The 15637-nt window shown below is 53.8% G+C and overlaps 1 protein-coding gene across 1 annotated transcript; it reads right to left on the bottom strand.

Moving 5' to 3' along the window:
• Nucleotides 1-10546: 10546 nt before the first annotated feature.
• Nucleotides 10547-13848, bottom strand: MNX1 (motor neuron and pancreas homeobox 1). The gene is made up of 3 exons (XM_074848806.1): nt 13215-13848; nt 10979-11139; nt 10547-10882 (listed from the first exon to the last, which is right to left on the bottom strand). The coding sequence occupies exons 1-3, from the start codon at nt 13831-13833 to the stop codon at nt 10547-10549; spliced, it is 1116 nt and encodes a 371-aa protein (XP_074704907.1). The 5' UTR covers nt 13834-13848.
• Nucleotides 13849-15637: the final 1789 nt, after the last annotated feature.

Genomic DNA, 15637 nt, shown 5'->3' on the forward strand with positions numbered 1-15637 from the left:
AAAATCTCAGCAAGCCCTTAGAAACTGGCTGCTGTGGAAGTGAAGTTTACTCAGTGAGTAAAAATTGCTTCCCCCTGGACTGCAGCAGCCACCTAATTAATTACCTTTTTTGCAGAGGTTTAGGTAGACCCAGCATTTCAACATGTTCATGGTTTAATAATACATAAATGGAAACATACTGCTCTAGCTGGGAGGTTGAAGCAACTTTACTCCTCGAGATAAATCTTGAAACCTCTTCCTTAAATTAAATATGACAGGCTGCCGTTCCTTATTTGAATGCTTTGCTTGGTGATCAGAATTGACCACCCTTTGCTGCCCGTGGAAAGATTGCCTAGTGTTTTATGGGTCTGAGTATTCACTTGCTGCAGCTGCCTGAGGCAATGTGGTGCAGGTGTTGCTATGCAATTAGAGGAGATGGCTTTAACCTTACAGTCTACAATTACAATTGCTGGGGTTTTTTTAACCGAGAGTTGCATTAGTTATTGTTTTATCTGAAGCAGCTAGTATGTTTTGTCCAAATTTAGTTATTAGAGCCATTGCTTTGTTTCTGAAGAAAACACATTTTACCTGCCTGCAGCTTCTACATTTGTCACATTTATATATAAACATAATTTTTTTAAAAAACTGAATTTTCAAGGGAAGCAGCCAAAATACACTCCTAGTACACCGTGCCGTAGTCATGGTACAAGCACAGTTGCTGCTGGTGATCCTGCATAAGTCCCCTCCTCTCACTGTGATTCCATGAGGGAATAACTGTTAAACAGAAATTTGACAATTCTAAGACAAATGTGAATTTCTGAGTCTTGGATCTTGCCATGTTTAACAATTTTTTCCATGGTCCTACTGGCCAAACTGCCACAGCTTGACGGAGGTGGAAGGCATGTCAGAGTGTGCTGTTTATGTACAGACACGTCTGCAAGCTGTTGCTTCTGTGGTCCAGTCGCATCCCAAGGATATAAGGCACATATGAAAAGGGAAGCTGAGATTATTTTATATTTATATTAAATATTTATACAGAATATATTTTATAGATATTGTATATTTATAAATATGTGTATAAATATATATAATATATAATTTTTTTATCTGTATCATATTTTTAACCTTAGAGAAAAAACTCGTCACCAGCAAAGTTAGCCCTGCCAAAGCGTCTGCTCCTTACAGCAGGCTTGTCGGTGCTATAAGGTCTCTCTGTAACAGCAGCAAGTCTGAACGCCAGCAAGCGGCTTCCTGCAAAATTGCACACTAAGCACTGACTGCCCAGCAGAGGCTGCTGGAGAAGGTACACCGGGCTTGTACACGTTTTGCTTTGTCTGCCGCAGAATAAATGTTTGATAACACACATACACAAAATACAGCATGTTGAGATTTCTTCCTGCTGAGTATTAGTCTGTTAGCCAACATCAGACCTCCATGAGAAACATTCCCTCATCGTTCCAATAAGAGAGATGCCACTTAAAGTGTCCAAAATTCTTCCATAGAGGAGGTTTGGGGGAGTTACTACTTCATAAGCAGAACGGGGCTTTGAATTGGTAAGAATACACCGCACTGGAAAACCAAGCGGCGACGGTTGTGACACTAATCCTTACTCCTGACAAGCCAGTGGAAAATACAGCATGATTTGCTTTAGATGCATTTAACTAAAAGCCGGATGTTTGATTTTTTAGCTATATAGCGTAAGATTTCAATTCCCCCTTTAAAGAGCACTACCCACTCAGCTATTACCGCGGTTTCAATTTTTGTTTTCTTTTAAGCTGGACAGCGATGTTTTAAACTTTCTCTGTTTTCTGTATCAAAATTAACAGGGCAGTAAAGTCTGGTTTTCAGCTTTGGCCAGAGTGTTACACTGATAAATCATACGCAAGTCCTTTTGGCAGGTTTTTAACACCGCACCTGAATGGGCCAAGTATCTGCAGGGCTTTTTTAACTTGACATTTTTCCATTGTCCTGCACACCGGGGATGACGGGTTGATATCAGCCGTGCTCCTAAAGCGCAGACGCAAGCAGGTCTGCCCTGCCTCGCGCTAGCGAAGGTGTGCAACCCAATACTGTGCTTAAAGCACATCTGGGATCGTTTGATTCGCATTGTTCTACGGGTGAACTTTGCACGTGAAAAGTTACAGCCCGGGAGCAGCACGGTGCCAAATGTGCGCGACAGTGCTTTCAGCTTGATAAAGACGTGAGTGGCAACTCTAATACTCACATTTTTGTTGCATTGAGTGTAATAGCAGCTTAGTGCCTGGCTACATCCGCATGTGTGAGAATCAATACGTGATTTTTCCCTGCAGTAGATGAAGCAATTTTGTTTTCAGGAGACAATTTGATCTGTAGGGTCGCTTTTCCAAAGGCGGGGTGTAAATCTTACCCAGGACTTTTTGGGTTGGACTGATTTCAGGAATTGTAGGTAGCGATATGACTCTTTTACCATATGCCACTTTTCGTGATTTCATCTCCTGGAGGAACTTTCCTTCGCCCTCCAGTAAAGCTTAGTTTACCGTGAGGCCCGCAGGCTTGGACATCACAGCTGCCTGTATAAAACAGCTGTGCTATCCTCGAATTCTGATGCGACCTGCAGCCTTGCTTTAAAACTAATTACAATAGCCTTCACTAATTTAGATGCATGCACAATTCAGAATCGGATATCATGTGGTTTCCCTAATAACACTTTAAGGAAATGAAATGAGCATCTATCAAGAATAAGCTTAGGAAGAGCCAGCTGGCATCAAAAATTCCTTAAAACTTGTGTCCTAGGACAAAACAGTTCACACACCAAAACCAGCTCACCTCGTGTGGAGGACTTCAAAGTGAATACATTAAAAAATGACTAAGTAATGTAACTAGAATGAGAGATACAGAGTAAAATTACAAAGACCTTTTTTGAATCCTTCCTTTAAAGCCTTTTGTCAGTAACAGTGAAACAGTTGTTTAATTTTCGTAAGGGAAAGGTTTCCAAGCATGACACATTTTTCATTAAAAACTCCATTATAGACCTTTTACCGTTCAAACAGTAAGAGTACCCTCAAATCTCTCTTGGGTGGGCAGGCACACACAGCTCCAGCATGAAATGACAGGGAATATTGTTAGGAGGCAGTGAAGCCTGATGCAGGAACAGCCTTCAGTTACAGTCAAGGGATGGAGCAATGCATTTTTCTACTATACAGACAATAATCTGAGATATGCTCGGTGTCACCTTGGGGAAAAATAAGTCATCTTGATCGCATTTTCTAGGCTTGCATCTTACTCACAAAATTGTCTCTCCTCCTCAGCCAAAGCCTTAGATCATGAATGGATCTTTTTTTCCTTACTCTGTAGTTCAATTCACCCTTAAGATGTTGACTAGATGGTGTTTACTTTCCAAATTTCCCTAACTAAATTTCTTGGAAACTAAGTCTGTTGGTCTCTTGAAGATTTCTATTATGCCAAGTATTCTGCAGGTACTCTGTGGCAGAGATTAGGAAGCAGTGCAGAAAGGCAGGGACGGCAATTGTGAATCATAAGCATTTCCTGTGACGATAAAAGCTGTCTAGGGATGCTCTAGGGAGCTCTTCACCAGCACTTCAGAGCCTGAGCAGCAGGCAATAGGCTGGCTTGAAAGCTGCTGTGAGTTTTGAGTCAGTTATTTTTTCTTATCTGCAAGCAATGTAAGAATCAGATCCAGAGAGACACTAGTCCCATCGATGTTTCTTGGGCTGCCCTATTCTTGTGAAACCTTATACGAGGTTTGTGAGTTTAAAGGAGCCTTCAGACCGCTAAAGGCTGGAGAAGCGAATCTTTATTCCTGGCCAGGTTTTTGACACCCTCACGGATGCTGAGTAACACTTCCCCTGAAATGACCTCCTCCAGGGAGGAGCCAGGGCTCCCCAAAGCTGACATGGAGCTGTCTGTTGAAGGCACAGGATTAAAAGGTTTTGCAGAAGAGCACATTAAGCTTTTCCAACATTATCCCATGTTCCTCTGCTGCTAAAACTGACCCTCAAATCTAACCTCTAGATGTATTTATCAGTCTTAAAGATGAAGATCTGGAAGAATAAAGGAATGGGGGTTTCAGGTATCTTGCCATCCTTAGCTGATGAAAGAGCTTTCTTCATCCCATCCTCAAAGCAAAGAGCACCCATGAGAATCTGTAGTAACAAAAGAGGTGTCCTCTCTGGGCAGCTTCAGAATCAACAGAACAGATCTTTTTCATGGTGCACGGTGCAAGCTGCCAGGAGCTCCTCCTCCCTGGGGGCAATCCAACTTTGGACACCTAGGTTGGCCTTCCCATCTCAACATGCCTCCATGGTCCCTGCAGGTGAACAGGTCACACACTCATCTCCTCACTGTCCTACAGCCAGGGAACCAGCATGCAGGCAGTTTGACTCATTTACCCGGGAAATCTGTGGGAGAGGCTGAAGAGGATGAACTCACACCCCAACCTGCCCACCCACACATTTCGGAGGCACAGCGAGGGTATCTCTCCTCCCCTAAAACCTCTATCACGGGCTTTACAGCACCTGAAACCTGATTACACTGAACATCAACTGATCACAGGCTGAGGAGTGAAAATGTGGATAAAATTTATAAGTTTTGTTACAACAAACCATATACTTACACAGCTGTTATTCCAGCTCCTCCATAGTCATTAATACTGGCCGCGATCCTTTCATCAGAGGTTTCCAAGACACACGGAAAGGCAAAAAAGGTGGGAAGACCAGCTGTTTCATGAGGTGGAGGCCAAAGAAAGGTGAAGTAACTTCCACACATTGTCTAAGCAAATTAACTGCAGAACAGAGCTGAGTGCCATGAGCAGGACCATGGAGGCAGCAGATCACTGCTTCGCATCACCCAAATCTGCTTCTCCCAGCATGCTCAGCTCACCCTCACAAGACCTCAGGCCACAGTCAGTCAAGCCCTTCAGAAAAGCTGGGGCGCTTAGAGCATGGGAGGAATGAAGGTATCAAGAAGCTCCCTGAAGGAGGGCTAGACCCACGGCAGGAGCTGGGAGGGGAGAAGGAGACAGCAGAGACAGCAGGAACCATTGGCTGACGCTGCTGAAGTGTCATCTTAATTATCCCTGGCAAAAGAACAGTGATTAACATCAATGACTGTGGACAACCTTTATGTAATTACTCATTAACATTTCTAAAATTGCACCTAGCTGCTACAGCAATACATGCTTTATAGATTCATCATGTTGAAGTCCAGAAAGAATCATTAGATCGTCTATGCAGACCTCTGTGCAATGCCAGCCGCTATTACACTGCAGAAATTAGCACCGGAGGCGGCTCAACAGCTTGTGCTTGGCTTTCACGTACTTTCCAGAAAGGGCATCTGGGGATACCAAGCGATGGACAATCTGCCCCATCCCTTGAGATGTTGTTCTAAATTGGGATCGCTTCCCTGCTCCATCCCCAGGTTAAAATCCATGCTGGCTGCCTTTCGGTTGTATTTATGGAAATGGTACCCAGAGCCCAGCAGGACTGGATGGGGACAGGACTCCTCTGTCCCCGTCTCCTCTGTGCTGGAAGAGAGGAGGCAGCCGAATTAGAAGCTTCTGCATTGTCCATCCGTGCTCCCTCTTCAGACACAAGTCCAACCTGCCAAAAGCTCCCATCGGCCAAGAACATTAACAGAAGTCCTGTGAATAATAATTTCAAATAATGGATTAATTAGAGGAAATTGTGATATGCTTGCAAATGTCCTGCAAGCTATAAAATGAAGCTAAGCCTCCCAGTGACACAATTCATTTCAAACCACTGGCTCTGCTGGGTTTTACAAGAAAAGGACATTGTTCTTCTCATCTACTGATTTCGGAGACCAGTCCCAGTTAAATTTGACCCAGCAAAGCCTGTTTCTTCTCCAAAAGGAAGCTGAATGCCAAATTTTGATAGTAACTTGCGATCAGAGAAGACAACTAGATGACCACTCTGACCTCCTACACCTCGCAGGTGGTCCCATTTCCACACAGGGACAGCCCCAGGACTTCAGTTAAAGATCTTCAGCCCTCAGAGTAGGGAAAACAAGATAGTAAATATCTCCCTGGATCTCTGCCCTTACAGGAGGACTCTTCGGAGGGGACATTACACAACCGCTAACTCCTCAAATCAAGAAAAATAAAGCAAAAAGTACCAGAAAAGACAAAACCACCTCATCTAATCCAGGCCATCCCCAACTCACCGTAGATGTGATCCTGAGTGCATGAGTATTACTGAAAAATAAGAAATCTGTATCACAGTTGCTGAGTAACTCCCAGAGTAATGTGCGGTTGGTATTTAACTCTGGACAGACGTGAACCATCATTTTGGAGGCAGAAGGACTGTGATTTGGTCACTACACACAACGCCCAAGGGAGACTAAGGTCCCCTGGGAGCTTCATCCCTTCCACTATTTGTCCTGCATTGCTGCTCATGGGATTCAAACAGCCAACCAAGAAGCACTCTGCACATCACAGGAACAATGTATGGCTCAAGAATTAAAAAATAATGTTTCTGCTTTCACAGCTGAAGCACCATGCGGTTATCTTGACACCCACAGCACGCAAGGGAAAAGTTGGGAAAGAAAGAAGGGGATCTATGTTGAGATTCACTGCCCTGGGGGATCTCTGGTGCCTGAGAGGGGAACCCACTTTTAGTGTAGCTCCCCAGCAGGGAAATCAGAGCTGGGAACAGAAATCAGAGCCGGGAAGGATTCAAGGGACCGAAGCAGCCACTCGCGATCACACAGGGAGCGGGAGGCGTGCAACCCTGCCACTCGTGGCCCTGCTGCTGCCAGCGCGGCAGGCGTGAAGGGAAGGGGTGTGAGAGGAGGAGGAGGAGGAGGGAGGGAGGGACAGGGTCTTCCTGAGAACTAGAGAAAAAACTGACATTAATCCCTTAGTTTGGGTTGAGCATAACAGTTTGGACTTCAGAAATAATCAATAGTCTTTCTGTTAGTGAAGTATTTCATTCCCAGCAGTTTCACGGAGAGTTTGAGGGGGATTATATATTTATGGTTTCCCATTTGAAAGACTTTTAGCAGGTTTACCTCGAACATATGGATCCTATTTCGGTTCTTTTGTTTTAGCACTTAATGCTTATGAAATTGCCAGTTAATGACATCCATGCCTAAACCATGTTGCTTTTTAAAGTAAAATGTCTACCAAAGGTCCATGTTCATACTTACCACTTCTCAAGTACAGCAATGAAAGTTTTAAGAGGCTTGTTACCTACTGTGTCTGGGGGAGGGAACGGATCGCATAATGAAATTACAAACAGGGGGGTAGATTAAAGCCTCGCCAGCCCTGCCTGTGCCGGGCCGTAAGGCACAGCCACCCCACCAACACCAACGGGGCACCCCAGGGCTGGCTGTGGGGCACCCCAGGGCTGGCTGTGGGGCACCCTGGGCATGGGTGCAGGGAAGCTGGGGAGGGGCAGGCTGGCAGCATGAGGACCCTGGGGCAGGGTGGGGGCTACCGGGGTCGGGCGCAGGGGAATGAGGCTGGGTGTGGGGGCACCCCGGGGCTGGGTGAGGGGGGACCCCGGAGGGATGCTGGGCTGGAGAGCGCGTCCCCTCCGCCCCCAGCGCAGCCTCTGGCTGACCCGGGGCCGCGGGAGCTAACGGGGCCTCTTTGGTGCCGCCCGGCGGGGCAAACCCCGTCCGGGGCACTCACCGCCCGGGGCTAGTGCGGAACCTCCGCGGGGGGGGGCGGGATGGGGCGCGATGGGGCGCGGAGCGTGTCGCGCGCGTTACCGGGCTCCGCTAATCACCCTGAGCCTTTGATTGAGCTGCACGTGGGGACGAGCCTCCTCACTTCAAAAGAGCGTGGGAAATCCTGATTAAAAGGCTTTTCTCCCCCGTTGGGATCGACACCTTCTTTGAAGCCCTTCCAAGCGACAATGCAAACGCACCCACCGCCAAAGGACCGTATCTATATTTTAAGTGACTTTAATTTCTCTTTCCCCCCCTCTTGCGCCCTTTCCCCCTCCTCTCCTTTCAGTTTTGGAAACACCTGGTAAGTTGTAAAATGATTTACGAAGTGAAAGTGTTAAATGAGGCCACCAGCTGTAAGACTGACAGAGCTTTATGAGTTTTATTAGGTGCCCTATTATGGAAAATAAACTTTAATCCGTCCATAAAAACAGAATCTGAAAAACATATTTGCCCTTGTAGTCTGGAACACTGAAGGTATTCTTGTGAGACGCTGGGCTTTAAAGAGATTAATTTTATTGAGACAGACACAATACACCGGTAGGACTTTGATACAGAGTCCGGGAACAGTTGTCTGTACCCCGCAAGGCTGTTTTTCACAAGGCTGTGACACGTTTGGGCACACACCTCTTGGGCATACAGTAAATTTCTGGCCCGGTGGCGCACGTTTGCCAGTTTAATTAGCGGCTATTTAATTGGAAATGAATGACTGAGGGAGGATCTTGGGGGGGGGGGGTGTGGGGGTGTGATCTCAGGTAGCTCGTGATTTTTTTTTTTTAATTTTTTTTTTTTAAGATAACAATGTTTTCTCCTGACTGATGTGTTTTAGATATTTTAGGGTGTAAGCACCAAGCAAATCCTGCTGGCAGTAACTCGGACGGGCCGCCGGGTTTAGGCAGCGGAGCCGCCGCGGTGCTGCGCAGCCCTTCACCCACGAAGATGCAGCCGCAGCCAGCGGCGTGGAAAATCGCAGAGCCACTAATGCACTTATTTTTCTACGCCTTAAATCCTCTACGACCTGTAGCCGAAAGGAAATCGTTTCCAAATTTAAATCAGAGCCTCGGACGTGATTGTTGCCGTGCAAGGGGGGAGGTATCGATCAAGCCCATAGCAAGTTTATGCCGATCAAATTTTTTGACATATGGGATCCATCCAGATTTATGATTTACCCCGTGAACGTGTGGGATTTACGACGTATCCCCGCGGCGCGCTGGGTGTGCCGGGCCGGTAAACTCCCAGCTAACGGCGTTGTCTCCAAATGCCACCCCCGGGCAGCACCGCCCGCAGCTCTCCGTGAGGGACAACTCTTTTCTTTCGTGTAATTTCACGCCATCGCCTCATGACTCCGTCAAGCCTGCGTTGCACGGGCCGGATTTTTAGAGAAGCCGTTTAGAGGGGCCATGCTGCTCCCGTGTGAAAGGTTAACTAGGGTTTGTAAAAAATACATTTTTTTCCCTTCTTTTTTTAAAAAAAAAAAAAAAAAAAAAAAAAAGGTTGTAGGAGAGTGGGAACGCTCTGTATTTTGGAACTTTTCATCCACCGGAGCTCTACGGGAAAAGGCGGCGGCACCCGGGATGCGGGGGGACGGGGACCGCGCCCGGCGGAGGGGACCCTCAGGCTCCAGAGGGTCCCTCCGCCCCCCTGCGCGGCCCTACGCGGGAGCGGAGCCGCGCCGTAATTCATTAGCGGCGATGAATTGCCAGACATGGCCCCGAGCTGGTGGGGATGAGCCAGTGATTATATTTAAATTCGCTCTAATTGATTTGGGGAAGAGCTGCGGTGACAAGGATGAACTGATCTGCAAATTTATTGGCGAGATAAATCCCGCCGTTAGCGAAAAGCCCGCGCTGCGCTGCGCTGCCGGGTCGGCCGTCGGGGGGTCCCGTCCTCGGTACTGGGGAGGGCGCGGGGCCCCCCCGGCCCCCCTCCGCCCGCTGGAGCTCCCCGTTGCTTTGCCAGCTGAGCCGCCCCTGGAACCCAGCGCTGCTCCCCCCTTTCCTAGGCCCTGGCCCGGGGCTCGCAGGCCCGCCGGGGAAAGAGGGGCCCCGCCGCTGCCCGGACTCCTCCCGCTCAGCCGCGACCTCCCGGGAGCGGCGCACGGCGGGGAGCCCCACCACTCCCCGGGTACGCGGGTGGGACATGCAGCTTCGCCGCCGGGGGGGGCCGAAAGCAGCAAAACAAAACGCGGGGGGAGGGAAGGAGCTGTCTCGATTCCTTCGCCTGTACCGGGGTGAGCCTCTGGGAACGACCCAGGCCGATGGCAGAGATTGCACGACGGCTGCGGCACCGAATTAAATTCGGGTTAGAAAGCGGTTCCCTGCTCCTCGCCGGGCGCTTCGGCACCACCCAGAGCACCGGGACCCCCCAGCATCCCCTCCCCCACACAGAGCGCTCATACATCTCAAGTACAAAACGCCGTTTATTTTCCACCCCATCGCGCAGGTGGGAGGGCCTGGGGAATAATTTAGCATGCATAAGTAGAGGTAATTTTTTTTATAAATACAATATACAAAAATAAAGACAGCATTGAGATTTCCAGCAGTTTTAACGTTCATGACATAAACAGTTTTCTCGATATATAGTAAGAACAAAACATTTCCAATATTCAGCGAAAGGAACACGCTTCCAGGGGGCAGGGACAGGAGGGGGGGGGGGGGGCTCCAGTTTTGTCTGATTTTCAGTCAATAATAACACTGTATTCACCGTAAATCCTCTTCCCCGCCCGGCATGCGGAGGATCCTCTTCTCCATCCCCCTCCAAGCAGGGAGAAATCGGAACAAGGCGGGGGGAGCGGGGCCGGTGCCGACCGAGCGCGGCAGGGCTCCCCCGAGGCGGGACGGGCAGAGCCCGCGGCTGGAGGGAGCGGGAGGTGCGGGGGGGCTCACTGGGGCTGCGCCGGGGCTCCGTGCCGGCCCCGGGGCTGCGTGTCCTCCTCCTCTGCCTCGGAGCAGTCGGAGGAGTGGTAAGGGCAGCATCGCCCGGCCGCCGCCGCCGCCACCGCCTCCTCTTCCTCCTCCTCGTCTTCCTCGTCCTCGCTGTCGGGCAGCTCCCGCATCCTCCTCCCGCCGCTTTTCTCCGGGGTGGGCAGCAGCAGGTCCTCATCCCCCTTGTCCTCCCCGCCGCCCCCCTTCTGCTTCTCGGCCTCCTGTGCCGCCTGCTCCTTCGCCTTCTTGCTGCGCTTCCACTTCATGCGCCGGTTCTGGAACCAGATCTTCACCTGGGGGAGACGCGGGGGGACACACACAGACACCACCTCATCCACCGCCCCCCCGACGGCAGCACCCCCCGCCGCCCTTCGCCCGCGGGGACTCACCTGCGTCTCGGTGAGCATCAGCGATGTGGCCACCTCGAAGCGCTTGGGCCGGGAGAGGTACTTGTTGAGCTTGAACTGGTGCTCCAGCTCCAGCAGCTGCTGGCTGGTGAAGGCCGTGCGGGGCCGGCGGCACTTCCCCAGCAGGTTGGACTGAGCCTGGGCTGGGAAAGGAGAGGGGGGGAGCAGCGCGGAGGTGAGTGCGGAGCCGCCCCGCCGCGGCCGGGCATCCCCCGGGACGGGGGTGGGATGGGATGCGGGGGGGGGGGGGGGGGGGGGGAAGACGGCGGGGGGGAGAGATGGAAGCAAGGATGGACCCATGTCCATCCACCATCCAAGTTATCCACCGGAGCACGGACCAAGGGAGGGATGTCTTCCAGCCCCCAGACCCGCCGGCTCCAGGGTTTCTCGGCTTGCACGGTGTCAGGGGATTCCCCACAGGGCCAAAAAAACCCCGCTGATAATTAAATTAAATCTTTTAAATAAAGAAAAATATGTCTCTTGATTTCCCAAGAGCCTAACAAATGCGAGACAATAAAACGGAGCCAGGGATCACGGCGAAGGGGTACCGGGCTCTCCTGGGAGCAGCAATTTGCTCCATTTAATACTTTAGTCAAACCTGCCGCACTCCCAGCCCGCCCATACCCCTTTAATTAACGGGATTGCAGGCGGGCGGGCACCCCTCCGGCGGGCCGGGGCCGGGCCCCGCTCCGCACCGCAGGCTGGGAGCGCCGGGAGCCATCAGGGCGCAAAGCACCAGCGAGGGCTGGAAAACGGTCTTTGAACGGGGTGGGTGCGGGGGGGAAATCAGCATGTTTTCCGCGTTCAGAAATAATTAAAATCAAGGATTTTATTTAAAAAAAAAAAAAAAAGACCCGACGATGAACAGGAGGAGGACATCGGGGGGGGGGGGGACTGAACCCTTTCGCGGCACCGGGACACCCCCGGGGATGCGACACAGCACCGCTGCTGCCCATGTCTCGAAGTATTTTGGCAGTTTGGCTTATTTGGTTTAGAAAAATCAAACAAATTTAAGAAAAAACACACGAAGGGGCGGCTCTGGCTCCCCGGCCGCGTTTGGAGGCAGCTCGCTAAATTGGACAGAAAGAAAAAAGGCCAGTGTCCGCTCCCGGACAGCAGCGCCAAGGAGATTTTCTCACTGCGGTGCGATTTTCCGAGGCTCCATTCTCGTTTCTCTCCGGTCATTTATTCCCCCTCTGCACCTTGTTTGAGAAGCACGGCTCTGACAGCTCTCCTAATTATTTTTTTTTTTTCTTCCTGAATGTTCCAGTCTAAACAACCCCAATTCGAGAGGAAAACAATGGACTTTTTTGTCTGCGAATGGGTGTGCAGAGTATGAGAAGGGGGGGGAATAAAAAAAATCGCAATTCTTTTCCTGGCACGATTTTTGTAAAACTACACCTCCGGTATTGTTAAATCGGCCATTTCCACAGAGAGCTCACACCTCCGAAAATGATCTTTGCCTAAAACAGATGCATGCAAGGTCCCCATCGCTGTGAGGCCTAGTGCTCAACAACGCACCTTTGCTGGGACTTCGGGATGGTCTGGTTTAAGGCAGCATTTTCAGCCTTCCCCGGGCCCAAACCTAAACCAGCTATATTTATTTTACATCTATTCATTACCCCCAGGAACACGGAACCCCAAATTTTTGGCTAAGCCCGGATCCTCCCTACGCCCACTTGCCCAGAGGAGCCTGCCATAATTGTAAGCTCATTTCTGAGAAAATGGAAATAAAATGAAGAACGGTGGCTGAGTAACGGGACCTGCCACCTCGCTTTTAGGATGATACATCGAGACCGGGTTTTGGGGGGAGACCATGGGGACTCCTGCCCCTGCCTTGTCCCCATCGCCCCCCCCATCTCCCCTCCCGGGCGGCTTCTGCACCCCGTGGACGGCGGGAAAAGGGCGTTTGCAACGGCAGGAAGGGATTTACCACCTTCCTGTTTAACTTGCCGTGAAAAACGGGGCTGTTGGGGGTTCCCCAAGGGCCGGGAAGGGGGAGGCGACCCACACATCCCCGCGTCCTATCGCGGGCCGCTGTTTCCTCCTTCTAATAAAATTAAAAGAAAATATGTCGCCTCCGGTTTAAACCTGCAGCTTATTTACGCGGGGGGAGGGAGGGGGGTGCTTCCCTCTAGGCAGGAGACAGCTCCCGGGGGGAGCCTGCACCGGGCGAGGGGAGGGAGGGGATGCGGCTGCGGGGCCGGCCGATACTCACAGCTGAAGTCGGGCATTTTAGGCAGGATCATGCCGGCGGTGGAGGCCCGCAGCCACTGGTCCAGCTGGAAGGTACCGGCGCTGAGCTTGATGGGGTCGGCGGCGGGGTGGGAAGGGTGCGCTCCCTGCACCTGCGAGTAGGAGTAGGAGAGGGCCGGGTGCTGCCCGCCCAGTGCCGAGTAGCCGTACACGGGGTGCCCGTAGAGGGCCGCCTGCGCCGGCATGCCCGGCCCGCCGGGCGCCGCGGGGTGCAGTCCCAGGGCCATGCCAGCCGCCGAGGCGTGGTGATGCGGGTGGGCGCCGGCGCCGGTACCAGGCAGGAAACCGGGTTTGGGGACCAGGGCGCAGTGTGCGGCCAGGAGGCGCGGCGGAGAAGGGCTGTCGGTGCGCAGGCAGTCGGCGTGGCCGCCGGCGGGATGCTCGGAGGAAGATGAAGAGGAGGAGGAGGAGGAAGAGGAGGAGGAGGAGGATGAAGAGGACGGGGGGCTGCCGCTCCCGCTGCTGCCGCTGCCGCCCAGCGAGGTGACCAGGGCCAGCGGCGCGCTCTGCCCCGCCGCCGCCGCCTTGGGGGGGTCGACAGCCAGCAGCGCGTCGATGCGGAAATTTTTGGATTTTTCCATGGGAGCGCCGACGGGCTGGGGCGGCGGTGGGGTGGGGAACCGCGGCGCGTCGGGCGGCCCCGGGCCGGCCGCGTCTCCCGGCGGCGGCGGGCGGCAGTGCGGCCGCGCTCCGCGGCGCGCCCCTTCAAGGGCCGCAGGCGGCTCCCATTGGGCCGGCGCCGCTGCGGCCTCGCCCGCCATTGGCCCCGCCGCCCACCTGTCACGGCGGAGCAGGGGGCGGCCCGCCCCCTTCCACACCCCCCCCGGGGACTCCGGGGGCCGCGGGCTGGGGATGAACGGGAGGGGCAAGTCCGGCGGGGGGGCGGGGGAGCGGCCCCCCTGTACCGGCAGAGCCCTCCCAGCCGCGGGGCTCGCCGCGCTCCGCCGGCCGAGGGGGCTCCCGCCGCGCGCTCGGTGACAGTTTTCCACCGTTCCCGCGCACGGCAAATATTTGCCGTAAACGCGCCGCCGGCCGCTTTTTAACGAGTCGGAAAGAGTAAACACCTGTGGGTCAGGGAGTCAAGCCCGCCGCACCCCCCCACCCCCCCCCCACCCCCCCCCCCGGGTTTGTCAATAGTGTTATTAGACCTGCTTATCTAACGCAAACAGGCCCGAACAGAAAAGGGAAAGAGCGGGGCGAGGGGTCGCTCCTTCACCAGAGTCCCCTCCCCCCGAGGGGGCTGCGGGGACCTCCGCAAAGGCGGTGTGAGCGGGAGGTCAGGCTGCGGCACCGAGCGCTCCTGAGGTAAACGCGCCCCCCCTTCAGAAAGCCTTTGCCAGCCCCGGGGAGAAGGCGCTCGGCTGCGGGAGGTGCCCACGCCGCGGCCCCCCCCCCCGTGACCCGCCCCGGGAGGGGCCGCTTCGCAGCCGGGGGGCGGCGGGGCTGCGCCCCCGGGGCTGCCGGTGCCACCGCGACAAGGGCGCGCTGCCCCCCACGCCCCGCGGGTGGGAAAACCAAAAGCGATGAAAAAGGGGGAGAAAAGGGGGAAACACGGGGAGAGAGGGGAAAAAATAGTGAAGAGCGGTCCGACACAACCAAGAAAACATCTGACAACTTTGCTCCCGGTCCCCTTCTCGCCGCTGCTCCATGGGCAGAAGGCCCAGAGCACCTCTGCGGGGTGTGCGCACACGCGTGGACACTCACACCAGCCACGCAGCCTTTGCTCTGTGCCTTGCTATTCCCCTTCTCTCCCGCACTGACCTTTTTTTAACTTGACCTCCCTGATTGGAGCCTCCGGACACACTCGCACAGCGGACAGACACACAGACACACAGACAGACACGGGCCGGACAGACACAACTACAGCAGACGCACACACGCCCCTGCACAGGCCAGGCACGGCCGCACACGGTGGATGCAGACGCGTGGCACAGCGGGGCCCCACGCACACGGACACCACCCGCACACGGGCGTGCCCCACACCCGCACGCGAGTCCCGGCAGCGCAGATGCACCCAGAGCCCAGCTACGGCCGCTCCCGCGCAGGGAACCCGACACGCAGCCGGGCGCGGCCGCGCACGCTGAGGGGGAGCCCGGGGACGCGCCCCACGGCCGCGCAAGGCACCGCCGCCCCCCGCTCCCCTGGCCCCGTGGGAAGGACGGGGGGAAACCGAGTCGCAGGATCAGTTTTATGAGCCGCTTCGGTTTTGCCGGGCCACCGGCGGGCTCCGAGGGGCCGGGGAGGCCCCAGGGAAAGGGTCCGGGAAGCGCGGCGGCCGCCCCGGGAACAGCTGCCTTCCGCCGGGGCTCCCCAGCCGGCCCCACGTTTCCCCTCGAACTCCACGTTGCGTCCCACGCGCGGGGCAGTCCTGCGGCAGCGAGTGTC

Source organism: Strix aluco, chromosome 1, assembly GCF_031877795.1.
Source record: "Strix aluco isolate bStrAlu1 chromosome 1, bStrAlu1.hap1, whole genome shotgun sequence".
NCBI lineage: Eukaryota > Metazoa > Chordata > Aves > Strigiformes > Strigidae > Strix > Strix aluco.